Raw genomic sequence first — 25903 nt, forward strand, 5'->3', positions numbered from 1 at the left:
TATTGCAAGTATTATATCTTGATTGAACTACCTCATAATGAAGCTACTTCTCCTCATCTTTGGGCTTTAGTTCATTTTTTTCCCACTAGCCATGGTTAAACACATTAATGTTTCACTTTCATGGAAAGATTGTTGTTCCATTCATAAATAGGTAAAGATTCTCACAGAAGAAAATGCTTTGGTCTGGAACTATAAATGATTTTAAAATGAATGAATAAATAAATAAATAATTAAATAAAATTTCGTTATTTTGTTGGAAGTATTTTGTACTCAATCAAGAACTAACAAAACTATAGTTCAGTCTGTTCATATGCAAACGTTCTAGAAACAGTGTGACTGAGTAGCATTTAGCAACATTTACTGATTCACTTATTCAGTTAATCATTCATTTTCTCCTTTAATTATTCATTTTCCTTTCCCAAGTATATATTGCTATTCCAGATTCTGTTCTTAAGTTGCTCATAGTCTAGTGAAGATTAGAAAAAAAAAATGGGGGGTTGGAGGGATGGGGAGGAAGAAAAGCCAAACCTTGTAAATAAACAAACAATAAACATTGAGGATCAGAAGATAAAGTGCCTCCTGGCTGCTCTGGGAACATGTGGAGCTGTGAGGGGCGTGTATGGAAGAGAATCAAGGAGGTGATAAAATGGCCAAGTTATGAGGAATCACTAGAATAAGCCCAGTTCTAGGAAGTTTCATCAGTGAGAATTTACAATCCCAGAGATATGTGATTAGATAGCAAGTAGGATATTTGCATTTCTAAGTGCATGAGTGCATTCTAAGATTTTATTTTTATTTCTTTTAATTGAGACTGCAGTCCATCTAACTTGCCTCATTAATCTCTTTCCTTCCCAGCTTTGACTTTGCACTAAAAGAAAAACGTGTAATTCGTTTTACCTATTTGTCTCCTTCTTCCGTCTTTACTCTCTGTCCCTTGGTTGACTTTGTGTGCAAATATGATTTGCTGTGGGTTTCAAAGACATATGGTTTGGATAACTAGAAGAAACTAAGAAAAGTGAAGAAACAATAATTCTGAAAATTTTGAAAGCCTCTTACTTGAAAGTCTATCTAGACTTGTGGAAATGAGGTCAGGTAACAAAAAGATTGATTTAAGTAGTGAGCCTTTTTGATGGGCCCCTGAGGTCAATTCAGCATCTGTAATTAAGGTTAAACAAAGTACAACCACTGAAGAAAACTATAAAACTCTTTATAGCGTGAAGTAAATACTTACAGATCTTTCAAGGGTTATGATCCATTGATGATAATAGATAAAATAATCGACATTTAGCTTGGCCTTCTGAATGGATATTAAATAAATAGAAAAATAAAATGGTGTGGAAAAAAACCTTAATCTTAAATTGGAGCTGCTCTCAATGCATGATTTTGTTAAGCTATTTATCCTTCCAGGGACCATTTTTTTTTTCATCTAAAAAATCAGGGTGTTGGAATAGTTCATTTCAAAGGTGTCTCCTACACCCCAAAATTCTATGATCATTATCCTATGCCTCTGTTTTTGTTAGGTCCCAAACATCAGGTATTCTATCATAATCAAGGTATAAGGATAAAGAGAACAATGATATGATCTTGAATCAATCTTATTTCCTTTTATTAGTTGACTGTTCCATGAAAAATTATTTCTACTTCATAAATTGGAGAGGTAGAGAAAAAAACACTAATGTTACCTTTATCATTTTTAATCAAAAGACTGTATGAAATATGCATTTGGCTACTATTCCATGCTTTCCATCAAAGTGAATATGCAAATATATAACACATGGAAATATTAGGGAAGCTTTCTATCAGGATGCAAAGAAATCTTTCCCGTAGAAACATTTTGGCCTGGAGGAGGTTCTTTGATCTAAAAAGTTGAAGCTTTTGGTGTTTTAAAACCCTTATAGTAGGGTTGTGTAGCCAATTTATACTAAATAATCCATTTGCTTAAAACTTTTCTAAAATCATAAAAAAAAAACTTGAAAATTAATTACCAATGAGATATATTATCAGAATAACCCAATAAAGTAACTACGGCTTCTACTTCAGTGTCCTCTACACAAGACCTCTGGCAAAATTGAAAACTATATAATCCAAGTGACAACAATGACTAAGCAGTTAGTCCATAAACAGCACCCAACTGGGTAAATGGAAAATTCCTTGCCCTTATCTGGGTGTTCTTATTTGTTCCCAGAAGCTCAAGTGAAATGATTTCTTTCCCTCACTTCCTACATTAAATTCATTTAATAGTCCTATTGGGTTTATGTCAAAATGTACTCTGAATCCTTCCACTTACCTACAGCTTCTGTGTTTTTCATTGATCCTATATTCAAAAACACCACCCATTACTCTGAATAGCATTCCTTATTACTCTTTCTTGATATTTTTTTGATAGGATACTTATTTCCATCTTACTTATTTGCTATTTTTTGTCCATTAGAATCTCAGCCCCACGAAATGGGTGATTTTGTCTCTATTGTTCACTGCTATAACTCCATATCCAAGGAAAGTGCCTGGTACTCAGCAGGCATTCAAAAAATACTTGTTGCATGAATGAAAGAACCTCAACCCACCTAATCCAAGCCCACGTCACTTCTTCACCTGCGTTATTTCAATAGTCTCCACCTGATCTCTTGCTGCCTGTCATACCCTTTTCTGTGCATTGTTTTGTTCACACAGCAGCCAGGAAGGTTTTAAAAACCTACATGCTGTGCTAAAACCCTACAAAAGCTTACCATTGCCCTTAGGACAAATCCAAACTCACCGGAACAGCCTAGAAGACTCTGATATGAGCTTGTCTCTGTTCTCCATCACCAATGACCTTTAAGCAAGCCAGACTGGTCCCTAGCTTAGGCTTTTTGTCTTGCTTTACCATGTCAAGAATCCTTTTATCAGAGATCTTCCTGAGGTTTGCTCCGTTGTATTCAAGTCAGAATTGGAGTGTGCTCTCCTTGGAGGCAGGGCCACTTCCTATATTATGCATTTGTGCAGTTTGTGTCCTTACACATAGACCTCCATTCTGATTCCCCCACCCCAAGACAGCATGCCCTGGACTGGAGCTGCAACTGCCTCTTAATTTTGCACTAAGCAGGTTTTCCTGGCCAAACCTTGCTGTGATGGACCACACACACTCAGAAAGGATGCATTTTTCTAATCTGCACAAAGCTTCATAGGTTAGTGAAATCCTGTTTCACAGTGGCCCTACTCTTCCTTTTCTGTCCAATTTAGCATGATCTCTTTCTCCAAGGCATTGTCGGCCTCACCACTCCGTTTTGATGTCCCTACATTCCTGAGATCGGAAATTTATCTGTCTTGCTTGTTTATCACCTGTCTCCCTCCATCTCTAACATAGGCTCCTTAACAACATGGTCTTTCTCTGTCTTCATTGTGCTTCCCCAGTGATTTCGTTTGCACTATGATGCCCATGAACACTCACAAAAACCCAGCTGGAGCAGAGATTATTGTTCTCTAAATCCTTGAAACAACTGAGACCAAGTTAAGTGATAAAGCCTGTTTACTGAGTACCCCCTCCACAAGACCATGTACAAGGGATGCAAAGTAGCTGTGTAGGATTTAGCAATTCATGAGCGGCAGGTATAAAGATGCTTATATTGGAGTAAACACCTCCTTGATCTACCCACCTCATATGAACTCCTGAACTTCTTCAGGTGGTTCCTTACTGATGAGGTCCTCATTCCATGGGCAAATTCATAAACCCGGGATTACTGTATGAAGGGTCTAAAATTTTTGTTTTAATAGATGGGGTAGGAAAGGGAGGAATGGTTGACACCTCAAATCCTTCTGATCCCCTCCCAAAACTACATGGCAAGGGAAAGACACTCAGTAAGGAGACTTGGAGATCAAAATGTCCCTATTTTAATAAAGGACACTAGCACAATCACATATCTCAGCCTAAGATATAAAACCATATTTAATTTTACTATTTGTTCAATTCCAAATTTTAAAAATGTTATTCCACATGTTATAAAAATACTCAGTCTAGGAACCTTGTGCAATGCATACAACTAATGTTATTGCTTTAGCAAACTTAACCATCATTTTTTTACTAAATTCAGAACTCCACACTTCACTGTTAGTCAGAGATTTACAGCTGATTTTTATGAAACTGAAAGAACAAATAGGAATCTGTAATTATCTTATACATTGTATTTTTTTAAAATGTAAGTGAGTTTTAACTCAATGGTCACTTACTAAAATGACACCTTCTCTATCCCAGAATCTATCACCATTCATTGTTGGCAGGCCTTCCAAAGAGTTTATGATCTTCTGGATATACTCAGTACCTCCAGGAGAATGCAATAGTGGCCTAAGGAATTAAATATCTATCAGGCATTAGAGAAAAATATCTCCTCGACATTTGTTTCAAGATTTAGGGGGTAGGCTTTAGTTGTATAGAAATGTTGCAGGGAATATCCTTTGATAAAGAAATCAGATGAATTAAATTTTAGTATAGTGAGTTGTTTTTTACCTCATGTTATCTGAATTCAGTTCCTAGCCTCCTACTTGACTTGAGATTCTGAGTAATTCCATTCAACATTTCTAGCAGTGTAAAGAAAACATTGGTGACTTAGATCATTAGAAGGAATGCACACTGCCTACTATCCCCAGTGGAATTTGACTAAACCAAAAACAATCAAATTGACTTGTGTGAGAAAAAACTCAGAACAATAAAATATTGGCAGCTTACAAACATGCCATTCAGGTATTATGGAAATAAGCCAGCCCAAATCACTCAAGAAACAAAAATAAAGCCAATTCACTATGTTCGAATGTCAGAGGGATTTTCAGGTAATAGCTTATAAAATGAAGGGCACCTTTAGAGTTCCAACGTAAATTTCAACAACCTAAATCGTTCTTTTGGAGAGTAACAGTCCTCAGGAATTCCAAAGGAATGTATGCCTAATAAAATTATAAGCTTCTTTCCTGTAAATGAGTTCTGCTATTTCAGTCATGTTTAATTTTATCTGTTGTTATGTCTTTGTTTATGTACTTCAAAGTCTGTTTCAAGGCCTCTTGTGTAATTAGATGGGATATAAATTATAAATTCATTATTAACAATTAGTATTTTGAGTATTTACTATGTGTGAGATGCTGCATCACTTAATCCCCATAACAGCACGAAAAACTCTCCTCATTTTATAAAGGCCCTAAACTGAGGCTTGGATTCTCCATGAGATTTTCAAGTTTACCCAGACTGTAAGTGATAAAGCTGAAACTCTCACATACACAAACTCTCACCATTTGACTTTAAACATATAGTCTTTATACTAAACAACTCTTTGCTATTAAGTTCTATTATTAGTATAACATTATATTAGCATAATTTATTATATATTTATTCATATATAAGATGGTCTCTGATTTTGACAATATTCCCTGACATTATTTGAACATAAAAGACTCTTCTTTAAGTCATGCGTCGTGCTCAAGGATGACGTATCTGGTTTGTTTTGGTGCTCCCTACCACAACAGAAATTTGTTCTGAGCTAATGATTCCCCTGCCAGGGTGACTTACAGCTGTCACTATGGAGGCAAGAAGACTTCTGGTTTTTTCTTTCTCTTTTTCTTTGATCCTACTTCCCCGCTGTGTCCATTGCCTCACAACGATACAGTCAGCCATTGTAGGGAGCATAATATAGTTGATTACAGCCATAGAGAATTTCTATTATAAACTGGATATTATACTTTCTGCTGCAGAAAGCACCAGATTGTTTGTTTTAGGAGTCCTCCATATTTTGGCATCCGTGCCTTGTTTTCACCAGATTCTCTCTGTAAGCAAACACTTCCTCTCCTTATTTCTTTACCCAGCAAACTCGTTTCAGGTCTTTATTTATTTATTTTTTTTAAAGATTTTATTTATTTATCTGAGAGAGAGAATGGGAGACAGAGAGCATGAGAGGGGAAGGTCAGAGGGAGAAGCAGACCCCCCGCTGAGCAGGGAGCCCGATGTGGGACTCGATCCTGGGACTCCAGGATCATGACCTGAGCCAAAGGCAGTTGCTTAACCAACTGAGCCACCCAGGCGCCCCGAGTTTCAGGTCTTTAAATGCAGGTTACAGTTGATCTCCTCCAGGGGTCTTTCTGCAACATCCCCTCTGTATATATTATTTCCCATCATCACACTGTAGTAGAGCAATCTATTATAATGATCTAAGTCTGTTTTAGTCAGTATATTGGAAACCTCTTGAAGGCATGGCTGGAGTTTAATGTTTTTGGTATTGGCACATAAGAAGTGCTCACTAAAATGTTTTTAAAATAAAATAATGGCTTTATAGTTCTTCCAAGAAAATCTAAAAATATTTTAGAGTTATAAAGTATGAATAATTCCCCTGGAAAGAATTTCCTTTTGAAATACATTTCTAAAAAGCTTATCAAGACTATAAAGGATTGTGATTTTACATCATCACTGTTCAGGAAAGTATATGACAGGGAAAAAGCGGTTTAGATTGAACAGGAACCATCCTATGAAGATATTTTTGAAAGCCTCGGTATTTGGAAACAATTGATTTATATTCATGGCCACTTGTATTTTAAGCTTTAATCATTTAGTTAACTCCTTCCTAAATCTAGATTATCCCTAGATTTAAGAGTTGCAAAATATCAACCTACCTTAGAAATAGTTTTTCAAGAACAGCTCTCAGGCAAGACTTGGGAAAGGATATTTACACGCATATATCCCTTTGACTCACAAAGAAGGTGGAGACTCAGGGTGGGAGCTTCATGCGTCTGTCCCACCTGCACTCATGGACTTCCTTATAAAAGATGAGCCTTTTCTCGCCCTAGGCAGTCTGAAGGAGGCTTTAAGCACCTCAAATCTGGAGCCTCCATGGAAATTCAGCTCCATTTCTTAGCTGCTAAATGGGCTGAAAACCTGTTCACTTTAGTTTTCAATCTGTAAAGTGAAAATACACCCACATCCTAAGGATCTTGTGAAGGTTAAATAACTTAATATATCAAAACCGATTGGGATTATTCTAGGCGTAGAGTAAGCAGTATATAAATGTTAGCTAGGGAAAAATCATGGAGATCAAACTTTTTTTTAGAGTGTCCAGCCTCACCTTTTCTTTGTACACTGAAAGAGGAACTTGCATCTTGCAATATGTTTCTATCAAATCTTTGCTCTCAGGAGGAAAAAAAATGGATGATAATATGGGTCGATACTTTTCTAGGTATATGGCCTGCATGTTATGAAACAAGGCGCTTTTATGCATACTTGAACATGCTCAACAACCCACCTGGACGGGTCTAACTATGAGGAAATCCGCTAATGAGTGGAGACTCGCCTCTCTTTGGCACGAGGGCCTGGGCTGTTGCCCTTCTTACCCCCACAGAGGCTGGTGTGTACGCCACTCCAATTGCTCTGCTTGCTACTGCACAACTCACCAGAGCAAACTAATTTTGACAAATTCTAAAAAAGGAAAACTTCCGGTAAGCAGGGAGGTCTGCTGACATTTGATAATATCTAGTTGTCAGTGAGATTTTCGAAGATGCATAAGCCCACCTCAGTTCCTGGATTTAAAAGAAACACACAGCAGAAATTTGTGGAATGAAAATTAATGATAAAACATTTTGCAAGCATTTCATATGGGATCATATGTTAGTTAATGTTTACAGTTCATGGCCTGGATGGTTTTGGTTAATTAAAGAAATCGCTTGGGATAAGGAAGCACTCAGAAACAATTGTGGGTTTTTATACAGTTCATAATAAGCCCCGAGATTTGAGGGAGCCTTTCAAGACTCTATAAAACTGAATATATTTTCCCTTTGGCCCATTATTTACTTAACTGCAGGTCATTTATTTTGGCGGGAGAAAATGTACCTGTTCAATATCAAAAGGCCCATGAATTTTAACCTTCTTTTATTGCCCTATTATATCATTTGAGAATTTTTAGTTAAATGAAAAAAAATGGTGGTTTTTCTCTATATTAGGATTCCTCTCAGCTTCTGTGATTTTAGTTTCCATAATTTAAAGTGCATTTTGAAAATAAATTGCTTTATTTGATTGCATGTAGATTTTTCATTAATGAAGTCCAGTAGATATATTTAACATTGTATATACATCTATGAAAAGTAATATATTCAGAAATGGCTCTGAAGATAACGGAGCCTGTGTATGTATCCACTTAGAGATCTCACCTAATAACACTTTTCTTATTGCATAATAATATGAATTTATACTTTGGATTATGAATTATGCATGTTGGGGACAGATCTAGCTATTTTAGTCATGGATATTAAATTTGTTAATACTTTTCTTTTTCAATGCCTACTCCTACATTGTGTGCACAGGACAAAGCCCAGCCTTACCACCTGCATTACCAACAGAACAAGCTTCCAGACCCACTCCGGCATCACCTCCTCTAGAAGGCAAGTATTTTATTTTTCCTAAGGTCTTCTCTATCGTAGATAAAATAGAATGTAGAGAAATAAAACAAAATAGTAACAGCAGAAACAGCAAAATCCATATTTTCTCAAGTAGTTTTAGTATGTCTAAGTTGTAGGTTACTTGTCCTAAAATTACAACTTGCTGCTTTTTGGAAAACCAAATTTCCTCTTAAGATTTTATATTGGTAACTATCAGCTTCCAGATGGATGACCAGCTTCATACCCTGGAAATTAAGGCAGAAATTACAGGGACAAATGGACATGGATGTGCCTTGCAATTCTTAAAGTTTTACCACAAATTGACCAATTTACTGTCTTAAGACTCTGGTGCTAGAATTTATGGGTTTGAATCTGAGTTTCATCTCTTACCATTTGAGTAAATTTTTGGAAGTTACTTAAATTCACTCTTCATGACTTTTGTTACCTATAAGATGGGTCAAGAATAGTACTCATCTCATAGAGTTAGTGTGAGGATAAAATGGGGTGTGTGTGTGTGTGTGTATACCAGTTTACAAGTGCTTTATAAAATTAGTAGCTAATACTACCCCTAATAATTAGTTCTTCAAAATACAATGTTTCAGGATTGGCACAATTAGAAGAGGGAAATGTCATCATAATTAATTTTGCTAGAAATTCAAAATCATTTGTCTTCACTTATTCATTCAACTATGATTTATTAAATCCCAACTATGGGATCACATCAGGTATTGCCCAAAGTACTGGGGATTCAGAGAGTAATAGAAAATAGTTCCTGTCTTACCAAGACTCAGTTTACAGATATAAAATTAAAAGTAATTGAAGAGGAGCCAGATATAAAACACAAGTGATCAAAGCCAAGTACACCATTAGTTTTTTGCAAGAGTACAGATAGGGCTCTCCTTCAGACCCTCACAGCACCCCTTGCACTCCCAGCTCTGTCAAACACTGAAAGGGACACCAGCCCGCTTGTCCAACTTCTAACCCCATTTAACAAACAGCTACCCTGTTGAATTTGGTCACCCCCTGAGACTAGAAGATTCATTCAGCAAGAGGCCCAAGCAGTCACTGGCAGCAGAGAAAGAACTGTCAGGGGGAAAAATTTTCAGGGTCCTAGGATCTGGAGTGTAAGAGAGAAAAAAACCCAGGTGGCCACACCCTGTTGTCCCCACAGACCTAGGGCAAGATGCAGTCAGAGGAGGGCCCATAGAACCCTATAAAGCACACAGCCTGCACGAGGTGCCCTGGTTGCTGGCTTCTAAGAGGTATGCTGATTACACAATGTGGTAAGAACCAAGAAAATAAGTCAGTGCTGAGTACTGTGGAACCTTAGAGAAAGGAGGGCATAGCTCTTCTTGGAAGAGGTGAAGAGGACCCCAGGAAAGGCTTCTCTGCAGAGGTGGCTGTGGAGATAAAGTCCCAAGAATAGGAAGAATGAGCAAGGAAGGCAAGAACATTACCAATAAAGAATTGGCATATGCAAAGGCATGGAGATGAGGAAGAAAGGGATTTGGTCCAGAGAAGCATAAGTAGTGCAGCGAGGAGAGAAAAGAGAAGGCATGGAGAGGGTCTGGGACAGCTCATAGAAAGGCATGCAAAGGACAGATTGTGACGTGCCTTGTAGGCTAAGCTTGGGATTTATTTGTATCCTTAAATTTTTATTATAGAACACTGAATAGTAAAGTAAACCTGCAATACACTCAGCCTGCAGATACATTTATCAACATTTTCTATTCTTGCCTATCCAACCTTTCTCTTCTTTCCTTTCTCTCCTCCTTTTTTTCTCATTGTGTTTTTATTTCCTTTGCAAATCTCTGATATCATGCTATTTCACCCAGCTAAGGAATTTGTATTCCCTTTTAAAATTTTTGACACATTTACATGCTTCAAAATTTAAAAGTTACAAAAATGATATAGGGTAGAAAATCTCCATCCTGGCCCTGTGCACCCCATTCTCCTTACAGGAAACCAATGTTTTTTCCTTCCAGAGAGATTCTGTGCATATACAAACACAAGTATTTCCTCCTCAGCTAAGAGATTTTATTTTATTTTTTCTATAGAAGACAAGGAATTCCCCATGGATGGGATAGACATGTTCATTTTAAAAGATCAATTTGACTGCCATCCTGCTGGACTAGACAGGGATTGGTTACAGACACTTGAGAAGAGAAAATAGTCCAAAAAGTTGCAAAGCAGGAACTAAACATTGGTGTAATGGATGGAAAAAAGCAGATCAGAAAAATATATGGGAAGGGAATCAGTTGGTCAAAGTATCTGATCAGTATAGATGCTGAGATACAACAAGTGAGAAAAATGACTCCAGCTTTCTGAATTAGATATCCAGGTAGACAGAGGTGCCATTCACCAAGACAGGAAACCACTGAAATAAAACGGACCTGGGGAGGAGAAGCAGGAAGGTGACGGGTTCAGGACAGACTGGGACATGACAGTTTCCCATGGGACATCCAGGTAGAATTACTGAGCAGGCCATTCTAAATTGGCATATGGAACTCAAGAAAATATTATATGGTTTTTATCTGGAATTATATACTCATGTAACCTGTCCTCGCCTACATAAAGAAGATACTTTATGTATCTTCTATCCCCCAAAATCCATTCCCAAATGAATCTCCAATAATGAGGAGGAAATGTCTGAGAAGTTCAGTTTATTTCATGTATCCTCCAAACCCCTCCTACAAAGGGGACCCAGGCATTATTGATCATTTCTTGTTACTTAGAGAGATGGTAGGAACCCTGTGTCTTTAAAAACAGTATAGTGATTTATCGCCTGTGCTCTGGAATCACACATACCTGGATCCAAATTCTGGTTCTGCCGTTTTCTACCTGGATGAACTTAAATGTGATAACTACAGTTTCAGCGTCTTTATTGGTAAAATACTGATACTCATATTACCTATCGCAGAGAGGTATTGTAAAGACAGAATAAAACTATAATGACTGCAGTTTTTATTATTGTGTTTGATATTGATGAACTTAGGAAGTTCTCCTTCTTTTGCATTTTATTAATTTAACACAACTTTTCACAAACAATAACTTGCAGATCACCAGCATCAAAATCAACCGTGAAGCTTGTTAAAAATTCATATTCCCGCCATATCTTAGATCTTGTGAATCAGATTCTCTGGCAATTCAGAAAGGAAAAAAAAAATCTCTATTTTAACAAGGTCCTCAGTTGAGTCTTGTTTACAGTAAATTCTGAGAACCTTTGGTTTATGTCCAGGTGTAAAAAAAACTTACAGATCCAACCCAATTGTTTTATACCAGACACCTGAACTTGGTACCCTGTTTCAAATAGTCTTTTCTCCAATTTATCTAAATTAAAGTAAATTAAGTAAATTAAATTTAAATAAATAAATACATTTTAATTATTTAATTTTAATATATAAATAATTTATTTAATAATTAATAATTTAAATTAATTAATTAATTAAATCTGAATGCCTTGGTGAGAGATGCATTATCCAATGACCACAAATCCAATGATCCTTTTGGCTATATATTTATGCTTCACATAGTCAATGGCCAGGGAAGAATTTGGGTAGCTGGTCAGGCGATGTTTTCTGTAAGTCGTGTTCTGTCATCAGCGTGTTCTATGCACTTTCTGGCCAGATCCTGACCAAGGCACACCTGTAGCTATGCTCTCTTCAACTCACATTTATTTAGAATATTGTGTTTTCTGTACTTATATGCATTTTACATTTGATATTTCAAAACCCTGTAATGTAGACATTATTAACGATTAACAAAGGTAGGCTTGGAGTTTATTTATTCATGCTAAGTTAGTAAATATCAGATCTAGGATTTCAGCCCTGAATTTCTGGTTCTATGCACAAGCATCTTTCTAGTATATTACTATGCAGACACCAGCGTTTGAGGATCCTACCTTCATCCTACTACCTTCCTACCTTCTGAGACATCAACAAGTTTTGGAAGATGAAGACATAAATTTTTTGCTTTAGATTTCATGCAGTTCTGCAATAGAAACATCATGCTCTGATCTCAGTATAGAGTACCTTAGCAATGCTTCTCAAAATGTAATGTGCACACAAATCACCTGGGAATCTTGTGAAAATGCAGATTCGGATTCGGTAGGTCAAGGGTGGGGCCTGAGATTCTGCATTTTTACCAAGCTCCCCAAGGATTGCTAATGCTGTTGGTCCAGGACTACATCTCAGTAGCAAATCCCTAGGTGATTTAGAAGGAGGTGGAGAGCAACTGAATATTTCTAAAAATGCTTTTAATTTAGTATGAGTCACCTGAATGATCTATAATTGGCCAGATATCCTTCAGAATGGCTAAAATGCCACTCATGAGGGGCACCTGGGTGGCTCGTTCGTTAAGCATCTGCCTTCGGCTCAGGTCATGATCCCAGGGTCCTGGGATCGAGCCCCGCACTGGGCTCCCTGCTCCGCGGAGAGCCTGCTTCTCCCTCTCCCACTCCCCCTGCTTGTGTTCCTTCTCTTGCTATGTCCCTCTCTATCAAATAAATAAAATCTTTAAAAAATAAAATAAAATAAAATAAAATGCGACTCACGGAGAAATTTTGACTGCTATTTGTCTGGGAAGGAACAATAGTTTTCAAGCCAAGTACCTAAGCATTCTAGAAAGGCTTACAAGAGAGCAAGAGAAATGCCAGTGGGAATGGGGGGAAAGGTTACATTATACTTGCAAATTATAATAACCTATTGTATAGTATGTAAAATATTTTGATTTGGCCAGCTACACAAATGGAATGAATGAGTAGTTGTAAATTTTAAATAAAAACCCCATTACATTTATAAGTCAGTGCTATATCAGTATCAATCTAAAAAAGGAATTCATTTGGTCATTAGAGATCACAATTTAATGTAAAGTACGTGTAAAATCTTGCTCCAAGACTCCAAATCAATAATGCTTCTTGAATATTTGGAGAACAGTCCAGTGCTAGTCCAAGGTTTGAAACTTTTGCCTCCCATTCAAAACTGCTACAGACACATTGTATTTGGCCCACACGGATTCTTTTATTCACTGATTTTAAGTGCGGTCATCTTGAATAAGGGGAGCTTGCCATTGTCGTCATCAACTTCCATGCACCTGCTCCACCCATTCACTCACTTGGCTCCAGATGCCGTTTCTGTGTGGTAATTATGTGAAGACAGTTTCCTCTTGATATAATAATTTCTTAAATTCCTGATCAACCCTTGATGTCTTGGTCGCAAGGGCTGCCAGGAAAAAACACCACAGATTGGGTGACTTAAGTAACAGAAACTTATTTTCTCACAGTCCAAGGTCAGAGTGCCACGACGGTTGGGTTCTGGAAAGAGCCCCCTTCCTGGCTTGCAGATGTCTGCTTCTTGCTATGTTCACCTGGTGAAGAGAGAGCGCAGGTGGCTCTTCCTCTTCTTAGAATGACACAGTTCTATGAGATCAGGGTTCTGCTCTTACGACCTCATTTAAGCTTAATTACTTCCTAAAGGCCTGATTTCCAATACAGTCATATGGGGGTTAGGGGTCCAACATATGGATTTGGAGGAGACACAATTCAGTCTGGAGTACTTGGTAACCTCTAAGCCTAGTTATTAGTAAAGCAGCTTAAGTGTTTACCTCATACAACTAGAGTTGTTTAAATATTTGAGTCCTCAATGATTTGCGTTTTGCATGTCCATCCATATGTGGTTTTACACCAGCATAAATTCCCAACTTGCGTCATCTTTTATATATGCTTGATATTGATAGGAGTCAATGTTTGTTTAAATGTCTTAACTGGACTCAAATATAACTGACTCATCCTGAAAACAATAAAACAAAAGGAGTAATCTCATCCCTGGCAACTACTATATATCATTTACCTAGCTAGTAAGCAGATTATTAAGTAAAAATTTTTAGAATCCAGTTGAGAGAGAGAGAGGGAGACATCAGACTCACATTTCATTTGGCATTTGGACTATACGAGCTTATGTTACTGGAGATAATTTGACACAGGACTGACAAGTGACTCTCTCACTGCCCCAATGTTCACAGGACAAGGGAGAAACTATAAATAATAGCGTCACCTTAAGTTTCATTGGATTCTAATTCTGTTGTTGTTGTTGCAAGATAGACATAAATCAAGTAACTCCAATTCCCCAGTTTGAGGCAGATTTTGATAGATTATTCAAGTGTTTGACTTCAGTTTATCTCCTACTAGAGGTTCATAAAACACCAAGTAGCAAATGTTTTGCCTTCAGTCTGTCACTTGGAAAAGGATGTGTCATTTGTAAAGTGGGACACCTAGGTTTCCACTGTTATATTTAAAGAGTGATTTAATTTGACATTTCACCCTGGAACCCAATACTATGTTTAAGTGAATAACATAACGACGTTGCAGGATTACAAGGCTTTTGCTAGGACCTCCTTTTGACTCCCAGAGAAGGAGTTTTCACAGTGCGGACACTGGCCCCGAGCAGCTTCCCAAGCAGTCGCGTTATCAGGAGGTGCTGAGATCATGGGCTTTGTCAGGACGTGCAGATGCGCTGTTTGCGACTTCATTAACATAATTGATTAGGAGCTAGGACATATTTAGTATTAATCAAGCTGTTTTTAGTGAGGCTGATTATGCACAGCCCTTGATGCACTATTTTAGTCTGGAAATTCCTTAGGGCCAAGTTGCAAGAAAATGGCATTATGAAAAAAAGGAACCTACTTGTGGCACTAAAGTGTGCTTTTTGATTTGAGGAATGCAGATTTAACAGGTCAAAACGTAGGAGCTTAAACGTATTTGGCATTTTTTTGTTTTCAAAAAGTAAAGCTTATGTATAGACTGGATTGTTAAGTGTGTTCCCAGGACATTGGAAACAATTTACGATTTTATCAGTAGATTTTAAAAAATCATGGACCTTGTTATGAGTGAAACTGCTCTCACATCTGTGAGGCCCTTAAAAGCTTCCTTTGTGCATTCATAGCACTTAAAACAAAGAAAATGAGTTTCTCATAGCACTCAACTGCTTCTTGGAAACCTTGGTGTGCTTCTTATCTTGGGCTATTTGTCTCATGCCTTGAAGCTGTATCTTGCCTTCCTTCAGTTTCACTCTTCTCCCCACATCACATGCTTTGCACATCATGATGAAGTTTTTATTGCTTTAAATATTTGGGTATGAAGACTAATTGCGTTATTCAATCACTTGTTTCCTTTACTCCTACTGTATTTTTTAGAATATGTTTGGCTACAGTTGCATTAAACAGATATATAACAACCACCTCATGTAATCATTTTGGGCATTGTCAATTTGCATTTATTTATGGACATAATTTAAAAGGGACTAGCTTAAATATAATATTAATTCTCACGTTCTTTCAAAAAGGTATTACATTTTGTAACAGAATTCCCATGTCTACTGGGAGCTCCACTGGGGCTGAAAAGCCTGCAAGTTCAAAGAGTCACTATAGTTAACCACTTATTTCATTAAAGGAGCAGGTCTACCGAGTTCTTCCTCTGAATGAAATGGCAACTGTTATATTAACATTACAGGTTATTCTTACTTTTAGTGTGAGAGCCACTTTATCAGCCAGTGTTTATCAGAACTATATTTCTCAGGAAGGATTAGCCCCTCATTACTCTCAAACAGAATCCTCAGTGATTAAACAAATTGCTCCAGGTAACATTGTCCATCCTCACCCCATCACCAAAAACAGCTGCTTCATAAAATCTAAGTATAAGCAGTTACCAGATATGATCCCATTATTTTTTAATCAACAATGAGAAAAGATTTTTTTCTTTCCCCCTACTCAACATGGACATCCCCCCAAAATATCATGTTTTTTGTTGTCATTGTTCTCTGAAGAATAGAAGACTTCCACCCACATGTAATTACTGGACATTTAGTGTAAAATTGCCACAACTTTTCTATTGTGGCAAATATGTGGACGGAAGAAGTTAAGTGATCCCTTGCTAAGTGTATATCTTCTCCTTAAATTACTTATTTTTGAAGATTTTTATTTACTTATTTGAGAGAGAGAGCGAGCACAAGTGGGGGAGGGGCAGAGGGAGGTGGGAAGGGAGAGAGAATCTCTACCAGACTCCCCACTGAGTTGGGAGCCCGACAGGGGCTCGATCTCTGGACCCTGAGATCATGACCTGAGCCGAAACCAAGAGTCAGACGCTTAACCAAATATGACACCCAGGTGACCCTCCTTAAATTACTTTTAATATTCCATTATAAACATACAATTTGCACAAATAAAGCCAAATATAAGGTGAGTAAATACTGTATACTCTATCATCTTCTTGAATAAATATACAACTGGTACTTAGTATGGCAGTTGTAAATAATATCATAAATGCCATCACCCATATGTGGGCAAAAGAACTCTAGAGGGAAGACCAAGGACTCAGCTTCTAATCTCAGCTTTGACACTAATCAGTTGGGCAAAAGACCTCTAGAGAGAAGACCAAGGACTCAGCTTCTAATCTCAGCTTTGACACTAATCAGTTGTATGATCTTTGACAGATGGGTCTCCATTTCTTCACCTGCAAAGTGTGGGACCAGAACTTGAATGGTCTTTTAAGTCCCTTTCTGCTCCCACCCAGAGATTTCAAGTTTATTGTTTTCAGGCTGGTGGGTTGGTAATAAACTGCCTTAAGAGCAAAGAGAAGACTGCATGGCTTTGCATAGTGATTAAATAGCTACCATAGGTATGTACGGTATGGTTGTGGTCTGGATAGAGCTGTCTACTTGTTGGGGCAACCAGGCATGCCCCTATGCAGTGAATAATACTATGAAGCATTATTTACTGACGTACAAAATTGAGCTGTACAGATCATAAAGGCTGTAAAAGTTAGGAGGAAGATGAGATATGAGTGAGGCAAGGCCATGCAATGAAATCACAAGACTTGCATTGGGCCATAAAGAGTGAGTTGGTAGGATTTGTGTAGAGGAGAAAGGAGCACTATAAGAAACTTATTATAAGATTATTTCTCACCATAGGATGAATCCGAGGACAATGTTCTACAGCAGCTAGTAATGTTTTATTTACAATTCTATTAAACCAAGAACTTTATCACCTTAGCTCTTCAGTGAGATATATCCTGAGAAGCAAAGAGCATAAAATAATAAAATAGAAATTTGGCCCCGGTTCTTATTCTATTAACTCTATGACACAATAGATTTTATTGAACTTTAGGCTAATATAATATTTTTCTTTGTTTTGTGGTGAAATAAACTTATATCTTTCAACAATTTTTAATGGAATTGACCTTTAGTTATAAATTTCGATAAAATATATAAGCCAAATTACTTTCACTACTTACTTAATTTAGAAAGTTGCTAACACAACTGAATGAAATAATGTATATAATGACTTAGCAGAATTTCTTTTTTTATTAAAGATTTTATTTATTTATGTATTTGAGAGAGAGCACAAGAGGGGAAAGGGAGGAGCAGAAGGAGAGGGAAAAGCTCTCCCCACAGAGCAGGGAGCCTGACCAGAGGCTCCATCCCAGGATGCTGAGATCATGACCTGAGCCAAAGGCAGATGCTTAACAAACTGAGCCACCCAGGCACCCCAACTTAGCACATCTTCTAGCAGAGTTATGTACTCAACCATTAGTTGCTATTATTATCATTTTTTAGTCATGAAATTTCTGCAATATGTATAATAAATCATTAAATTTTATGGTGGTTTTTTAAATTGGTCTCTACAGAAGATAGTAAGGTAACTGCATTAATGATATCATTCAGTATATGTGAAACTCTAGATAATTTCTTAATACAGGCCTCAGGTCATATACTGAAGAGGTTTGCATACACAGCTAAAGATTTTATACCCCCTCATGGACTGCATGAGCCTGCTAAAGCAATTGAGCAAAGGAGGAGTATGATCAGATTTGCATTTTAGATTATTGTGTCAGCCATAGAAAGAATGGATGGCTGAGGGGTGAGGATTGGGGGTCTGGAGACGAGACAATTATAGGAGCCTACTGCTCATGGGGAAGTATTATGCTACTTTTCTTTTAAACAATCCTACTTAACCCTCAAAACAACTCCAAGCAGTGAATATGATTTCCCATCATTTTAAGATTTAGAAAAGATCAGAAAAATCAAGTAAGTTGCCTAAGAGAATACAGCTATAACAGTGATATACAATTGACCTTCGAACAATGTGGAGGTCAGGGACACTGCCGGCCCTCCCTCTTGTGGTCGCAAAATCTGTGTGTAACTTGACCCTGTGAAAACTTAATTACCAATAACCTACTGTTGACTGGAAGCCTTATTGACACATAAACAGTTGATAAGGCATATTTTATATGTATTATATACTGTATTCTTAAACTAGAGAAAAGAAAAATATTAAGAAAGTCATGAGAGAAAATATATTTACAGTACTATACTGTATTTATAAAAAAAATCCACATGTAAATGGACCCATGCCGTTCAAACCTGTGTTGTTCGAGGGTCAGCAGTAACTGGAATTGGAAGCCAGGTGTCGCACGTTCAGGTTTAGTCTGTTTCCATTATCTTAGACTAGCAATTAAGTGTTAGAGCTGAGCGTGATTGCTAAAGTCTTATCTGACCTGAGTAAATGAATGGCATCAAGAATAGGAACAGGTCTGGGGAGAGATAATGAGCTCAGTTTGGGGCTTGCTGAGTGTATCCAGGTCCCTAGCACATCAAAATGGGTGATTAAGACTGTTTAATGAATGTAGTATTTATTAAGTTTTTTGCAGACTTATGGTGAAGCATCCCAGGGCTAGCAAAAACAGGGAGCTTTTACCTGTCCTAGGCCTGAAGAGGGAGGGGAATGGAGTGGTTTACAAAACCAAAAACCTTGTAACTCTAAGAGAGAGATGGCCAATCAGAGGAGATTTCCCTTCATTGGGAGAACACACCATCAAAACTCTGTAAAATGATGTGTGTAATATCCTCAATGAGCCTGGGAGAGAGTTGGTAAATAACTTTTTTCCTGCTATAGTGTCTCTGGATGTTGCTCCCATAAACCAAAAATAACCCAAATCTGAGGGGCAAGGGGCTTAGTTAACACAGTCCATAAAGATCAGGGTGGAGACTGGATCTGGATTAAAAAAGACTATGCCACACGTCAGGCAGCAAGCTAGGCTCTGTTCATCCCAATGGTCGTGTCCAGTGGACAACTGAATATAGGAGTCTGGAGTTTACAAATGAGATACAGATATTGGTGTCATAAACTTAATCCAAGCACAGCATTTCCTGAACTCTGTTATGGGGATCTCTAGTTCCATGATATTCTTGGAGGAAAAAAATTTTCATGACAAAGTATTTCTGGTCAGCATGTGTTATATTCCCTTCTTAGACATTCACAATGTACAGTAGTATATCAAGGATCTTTTACATGAATCACGGTTATGGAAAATGTTACCGTATTTAAACTTCTTATTTTGACATTATTTTAGATTTATAGAACAGTTGTTAAGATAATACAGAGATTCTTATATGCCTTTCAACAAGCTTCTTCTAATGTTCACATTTTCCATAACCGTGGCTCATCTACCAAAACTAACAAATTAACTTTGGTACAACACTGTTTATTCAACTTTCACCTTCCAATGGCTTGAAAAAGATTCTTAAAAAAAATGATTACTTACATGTGTGATGGATTCACAAATATTAACATAAATATTCTCAGTTTTTCTCCCCCACCTTAACATCTAAGGAGTATTCTAGGGTTAGCTGGTCAGATCCCAAGGGTTTGTGTTCTATTCAGAATATGCTGGGAAAGCAGAAAAATTAGAAGGAATCCAAAGAATTAAATGTATTCATGTTGAAACAGAAAGGGTTAGTCCCCAGAAGAAAAGAAAAGATTTGAACAATGAGAAAAGAGGTCAGGAGAAGCAAACAGGAGATCTAGCATGGGCTAGAGGCAGTTTTCAGTGTACGTTTGGGAGAGAGAAGGGTTTGGGGTGGCAGGGAGGGAAAAGCTGTCACGAGGGAGGGTTGGGAAGCTTAAATAAAAGAGTGAATCTTTAGACTGCCTCGCTTTGGGTCCTACAACATTAGCTATTTGGACTTCAGGAAAGATTTAAATTTATCTTCAAACCTTCCTGGAATTTTATTTTATTTTTTTAAACCTTCCTGGAAGTTTAGACTTTGTTTCTTTTGATTGCGACACTGTGCTAGGGCTGAAAGTGAGGTAACACAGTTATATTGGAGTTAATACGTTAGAATCAGTGTAATTCACCTTAGTATTGTGACAAAGTAGCTAAGTCCTAATAACTGATTGTCAAATAAACTTTATAAAAGAAATACATAGGGGCGCCTGGGTGGCTCAGTGGTTAAGCTTCTGCCTTCAGCTCAGGTCATGATCCCAGGCTCCTGGGATCGAGCCCTCCATCGGGCTCCCTGCTCAGCGGGAAGCCTGCTTCTCCCTCTCTGGCTCCCCCTGCTTGTGTTCCCTCTCTCACTGTGTCTTTCTCTGCCAAATAACTAAATAAAAATCTTAAAAAAAAAAAAAATCTAGCTATAAAAAAAAAAAAAGAAATACATAACCGGGGCACCTGGGTGGCTCAGTAGGTTAAACGTCTGTCTTTGGCTCAGGTGATGATCACAGAGTCCCATGATCAAGCTGCCCATCTGGCCCCCTGCTCAGTGGGGAGTCTGCTTCTCCCTCTGTCCTTCACCCCACTCATGCTCTCTCTTTTTCTCTTGCTCTCTCTCACAAATAAATAAATAATAATAAAAATCCTCAGAAGAAAGAAACACAAAACCAAACAGGTAGAAGAGGGTCAAGAAAAAGGGAAAGAAGAATGGAAAGAAATGGGAGTTTCCCATGGATCATGAACTATAAATACATTTTAGTAGACATCAAATATATTTCATAAGAAACTTGCATCTCTAAACTTAGAACTTTTCCCTTGCTATTTGGTTTTGATTTCCCATTATTGATTATTAAAAAGACTTTTTGTGAAAACCATTAACTTTTTCCTATTGACGTATCTATCTATAAAAGTTTTTCTCCCCGTACACATCTGGCAATATAGCCAGGGGGTGTCTGTCTGATTCGACTCTCCAGGAGCAGTATTTACTCTGGGGACCCAGGGGAGGCACCCACGAAGCAGGAAACAGAAAAGGACCCACCTGTTGACTAGGATCTTTTTTATTTGTTGTCTTGGGGTTCTCTCATAACATTTATCATGGTATCAACAAAGTTTTTTTCCTGTATTTTGATCTATAAAGGACCAGACAGGAAGTTAAGGATGACGTGGGTTGTGAATGTGAGTGAATGTGATCTAATAGTAGCTTTCTTATTATGGAATTCTGATTAGAACCCTCTCATGCCAGCAAATTTTTCCCATAAAGCATTTTATAAAATAGAACTGGGTCCCTCCAAAAGCTCTAACTTGTAAGTACCAGTTTTTCTTTATAAAACATTTATTTGTTATTTGTGTCAGCTTGACCTAAATGTTTCTTCCTATTATACGAACTTGTTACAATTCCAAAAGATATTTTTATTCCTCTCTAGAACAAAATGAGTCTTTAAAGCCAGGTCGGTTTTAGCCAAATGGAGTAAAGAGTCCTGGCAATTGTTCACATAATAAAGGGTGAGGGTTGCTCACTTCAATTAGGTGTGGATTTTAAATGTTTTAAATGTGTTTAGTGTTTTTTTTTGTTCTTAATATTTTTCAACATTAAAACATAAAACATTTTTGATCTACTACAATAGACCTTATATGTTATTCATTTTGTTTTGTTATTCATTTGGGATAGTTCATGAGAGATGATGAAATTTATGTAGCCCATGAGTTAAAATAAACCCGAATTCATAATACCCAGTGCTCATTACATCACATGCCCTCCTTAATGAATCACAGGCCTGTACCTCTGAAACCAATAATACATTATATGTTAATTAATTGAATTTAAATTTTAAAAAGTTTAAAAAAAACGTGTATTACCTAGTGAAGGAATGCAATCTGGAAATTTGTGTGTGATTCCAATTATATGGCATTCTGGAAAAGGCAAACTATGGATATAGTGAAAAGATTAATGTTTGCCAGAGTAAAGAAATATCTCATTTTGGTTACAGTTTGCATTTCCCTAATGGCTAATAATGTTGAGTATCTTTTTCATGTTTATTAGACATTTGTGTATCATCTTTCATGACTTATTCTACTCTTTTGTTTTAATTGAGTTGCTGTATTTTATACTGAGTTTTAAGATTTCTTATATATTCTGGATACAAATTCTTTCTAAGATACATGATTTGAAAATAAAAAAACAAAAAATAAAATAAACCTGAATTCAACATAATAAAATGATGACTTTAAAGTTGTACTCTCTGAAAAGATGCTTCTTTCCTTTTTTAATATTGATGTCCATTAGGCATATTTTTTTAAATTGAAGGGTTTTGATTGAAAATCAGACTTATATAATGTGCCCAATATACCTAATTTTTAGTAATTTTCAAGTCAAATTATTTTTGCAAATAACTATTAAGTCTTTTTAATTTATGTAGTAAATCAAGTCCTAAGTTCTCTATAAAAATAGCAGTATCTTTGAAATGGCACTATAAAGTGATGTATATTTCAATTTTGAATGATAACCAGCTTTTTCTCTAAATATTGATGATTTCATCACAAAAACAAAAGTTCAATTTTCTGATGTTTCTAGGCATTCTTGACATTCCAGATGTAATGTAGTACTTTTACAATCCATTTCCAAATACAAATAAATGCAAAAAAAAAAATTAAGGTGAAACCATGAGAAAAATAATATTTTATAAATAAGATGATATTGAAAATGAAAAGATATTAGAAAAGAATCTTATATTTATGTTTTTCTTACCTTTATAGAAAAACACATTGGAAGTGTTTACAATAAAAGATCTTGAGGAAGCAATGACTCCACATAAAAATAAAGTTTAAAAGTGTTAAAAGTGTTCCTCCAAGGTTTTCAAATGTCAGCAGCACCAAAAAACCAAAAACCAAAAACAAACAAAAAACAACCAATAAAACAAAAGCAAAAAAACATAAGGGAAACAACAAAAATTGCAATTATACTATATGAAGCTACCCAGAGATAAGTGTGTGGCGATGGAGAGTTTCTCACTTAGTGAAAGTCAACAGATTTTGAGCACTTGCTTTCTTTTTTTTTTTAATTTTATTTTATTATGTTAGGTTAATCACCATACATCACATCATTAGTTTTTGATGTAGTGTTCCATGATTCATTGTTTGCGTATAACACCCAGTGCTCCATGCAGAATGTCCCTCTTTAATACCCATCACCAGGCTAACCCATCCCTCCACCCGCCTCCCCTCTAGAACCCTCAGTTTCTTTCTCAGAGTCCATAGTGTCTCATGGTTCGTCTCCACCTCCAATTTCCACCCCCATTCATTTTTCCCTTCCTACTATCTTCTTCTTCTTTTTCTTTTTTAATATATAATGTATTGTTTCAGAGGTACAGGTCTGTGATTCAACAGTCTTACACAATTCACAGCACTCACCATAGCACATACCCTCCCCAATGTCCATCACCCAGCCACCCCATCCCTCCCACACCCCACCACTCCAGCAACCCTCAGTTTGTTTCCTGAGATTAAGAATTCCTCATATCAATGAGGTCATATGATACATGTCTTTCTCTGATTGACTTATTTTGCTCAGCATAATACCCTCCAATACATGCCCTCTTTAATACCCATCTTGCTTTCTAAAATGTAAAAGCATTGAGGGGAAAAATAAAAACCAGAGTCTTTCTGTCTCATCTCTCCCTTTCTCTCTCTCCCTCTCTCTCCTTTCTCTCTACCCGCCCCCCCCCACACACACTCTGAGGCTGCCTTTGCTTTCCCATCTAGATAGAAAAGTGAAAAAAATAAATAAGTGTGGCAACCTTCATCTATATAAATGTAACCCATTCAAAAGTAACACACTTATCTAAAAATGCTTTTATCATTTTTGAAAGGTTTGAGGGAAATCTACCTAATCCATTTTAAATATCAAGTTTAATTAACATAAGATACTTTTTTTGCAATTTGAAATGTATCAAGCTATTTCTTTGCATTCCCTTTTTGCCTACGAAATTCAAAAACAGAAAAGAACTGTGGTTATGTCGGAGCGCTTGGGCTGTGAGGGGCTGAAAGCTGTTTGACAACATGCCGTAGAAAGAAGAACTTCGGTTCTGCCGGGGTCCGTTCACGGGCAAGTGTCTGATAGAATACGTCTACCTCAAGCTTCATTTTCCACTTGCAGCAGGGAGAACAGGGTGTGCGGTTCGCTTTGTTTAGAACCCTTGCGGTGTCATTTCTGGGATTTGGGAAGTTGGGCAAGTGGCTCTTTGCTGAGCCGATTTTCTCACTGGTTACAGAAGGTATAGACTTTTTACCTGAGGACCAAGTAAATGCTGATGCCCCTGAGGTCATGTGCTTTCATCTGGTAGTGAAATTTCCTCTCACCTTGAAATAAGTAACATTCCAACCAAAATTAAATACATTTTTTTTGCCTTGCTCTGACTACATAAAATAATCATTGAGATCCCTTCTCTACAATCCTTTCCAGGTTTAATGAACTCTCTTAAGGTCTCTTGAAAAAGTTCGGATTTACAGTGATCAGGTCTGGGGTCCTCTGGGACATTTCCGTCGTGAATGGTGCTGTATCACGAAGAGTTCTCAGCCAGTATCTGCAGGACCCGAGCAGTCGCTCTGCCCCTGGGGTCCTTCAGCTGGCCCTGGGAGTAACACCTGCCACCCTCTGTCAGAGCCAGGCTCCACAGACCATTTCACACTCTGTCTGTGCTTACTGCCCCCAGAAGTAGCTTTTGCACTTTCACTTGGCCTTGGTTTTGGGCCTCTGTGATGGTTCCCTTAGATTCTATCTTTAATATCCTTCAAAGTCCTTACTGTAACTGTAAACTTTCCCACTTCTTATTCCCATACCTGGTGTTCCTGGAAGGAATCTTTTAAAACCGTAGACCCTGGCCAGGGGTTTGACGTAAGGCAAAATAAACATCGTTGGTTGAGAAAATTGTCATTTTAAGAGTCTCAGGTAGTCGCTGAAAGGTGTTATAGAATTGCTGGTTGTGAATTGTTTGTTTCAATAGCTGATAATGAGAAGAGCTGGCTTCCAAGAATAATTCAGCTATCACTAAAGGAAAAGCCAAGGCAAAGACAATGGATTCAAGTTCTGACAGACCAATGTAGTTATGCCAGATAATTCGAGTGAAGTCCTTAATTTAGAGAGCTTTGCTGCCATAGCAACCTAATTACAATGTAAAGTGAGGTACTCCTACCACCATTCTATAAGGTTACATTCCTTCAAGAGTCCCAAATAAAATTCAGAGGAAGAAAACAAAAAAAGAACAAGAATATTTGTATTGAATTCTTTTACTTTCTTAATTTTCTTCCTTACAACATAATCACAAAGTCCAGTGGGATCCTTAACACCACCCAGCAACAGCCAAATTTCCTCTTAAAACAGAGCTCAGCATCATATAGTTTCTTTGCTTGGAACCTCTCAGTAGTCTCTTATCTTACAGTAAAATGGGACCATCATACCATGAAAAACAGAGTCTATGTTCAAGGTCT

At 37.2% G+C, this 25903-nt stretch overlaps 1 protein-coding gene across 1 annotated transcript in view; it reads left to right on the forward strand.

The window, feature by feature from the left end:
• Positions 1 to 25903, forward strand: part of TRDN (triadin) — a 291637-nt gene that overhangs the window by 88644 nt on the left and 177090 nt on the right. Inside the window, 2 exon segments of the mRNA XM_078055860.1 lie at positions 8302 to 8383; positions 20313 to 20317. Coding sequence (XP_077911986.1) covers positions 8302 to 8383; positions 20313 to 20317 — 87 coding nt within the window.

Source organism: Halichoerus grypus, chromosome 9 (assembly GCF_964656455.1).
Source record: "Halichoerus grypus chromosome 9, mHalGry1.hap1.1, whole genome shotgun sequence".
Lineage (NCBI taxonomy): Eukaryota > Metazoa > Chordata > Mammalia > Carnivora > Phocidae > Halichoerus > Halichoerus grypus.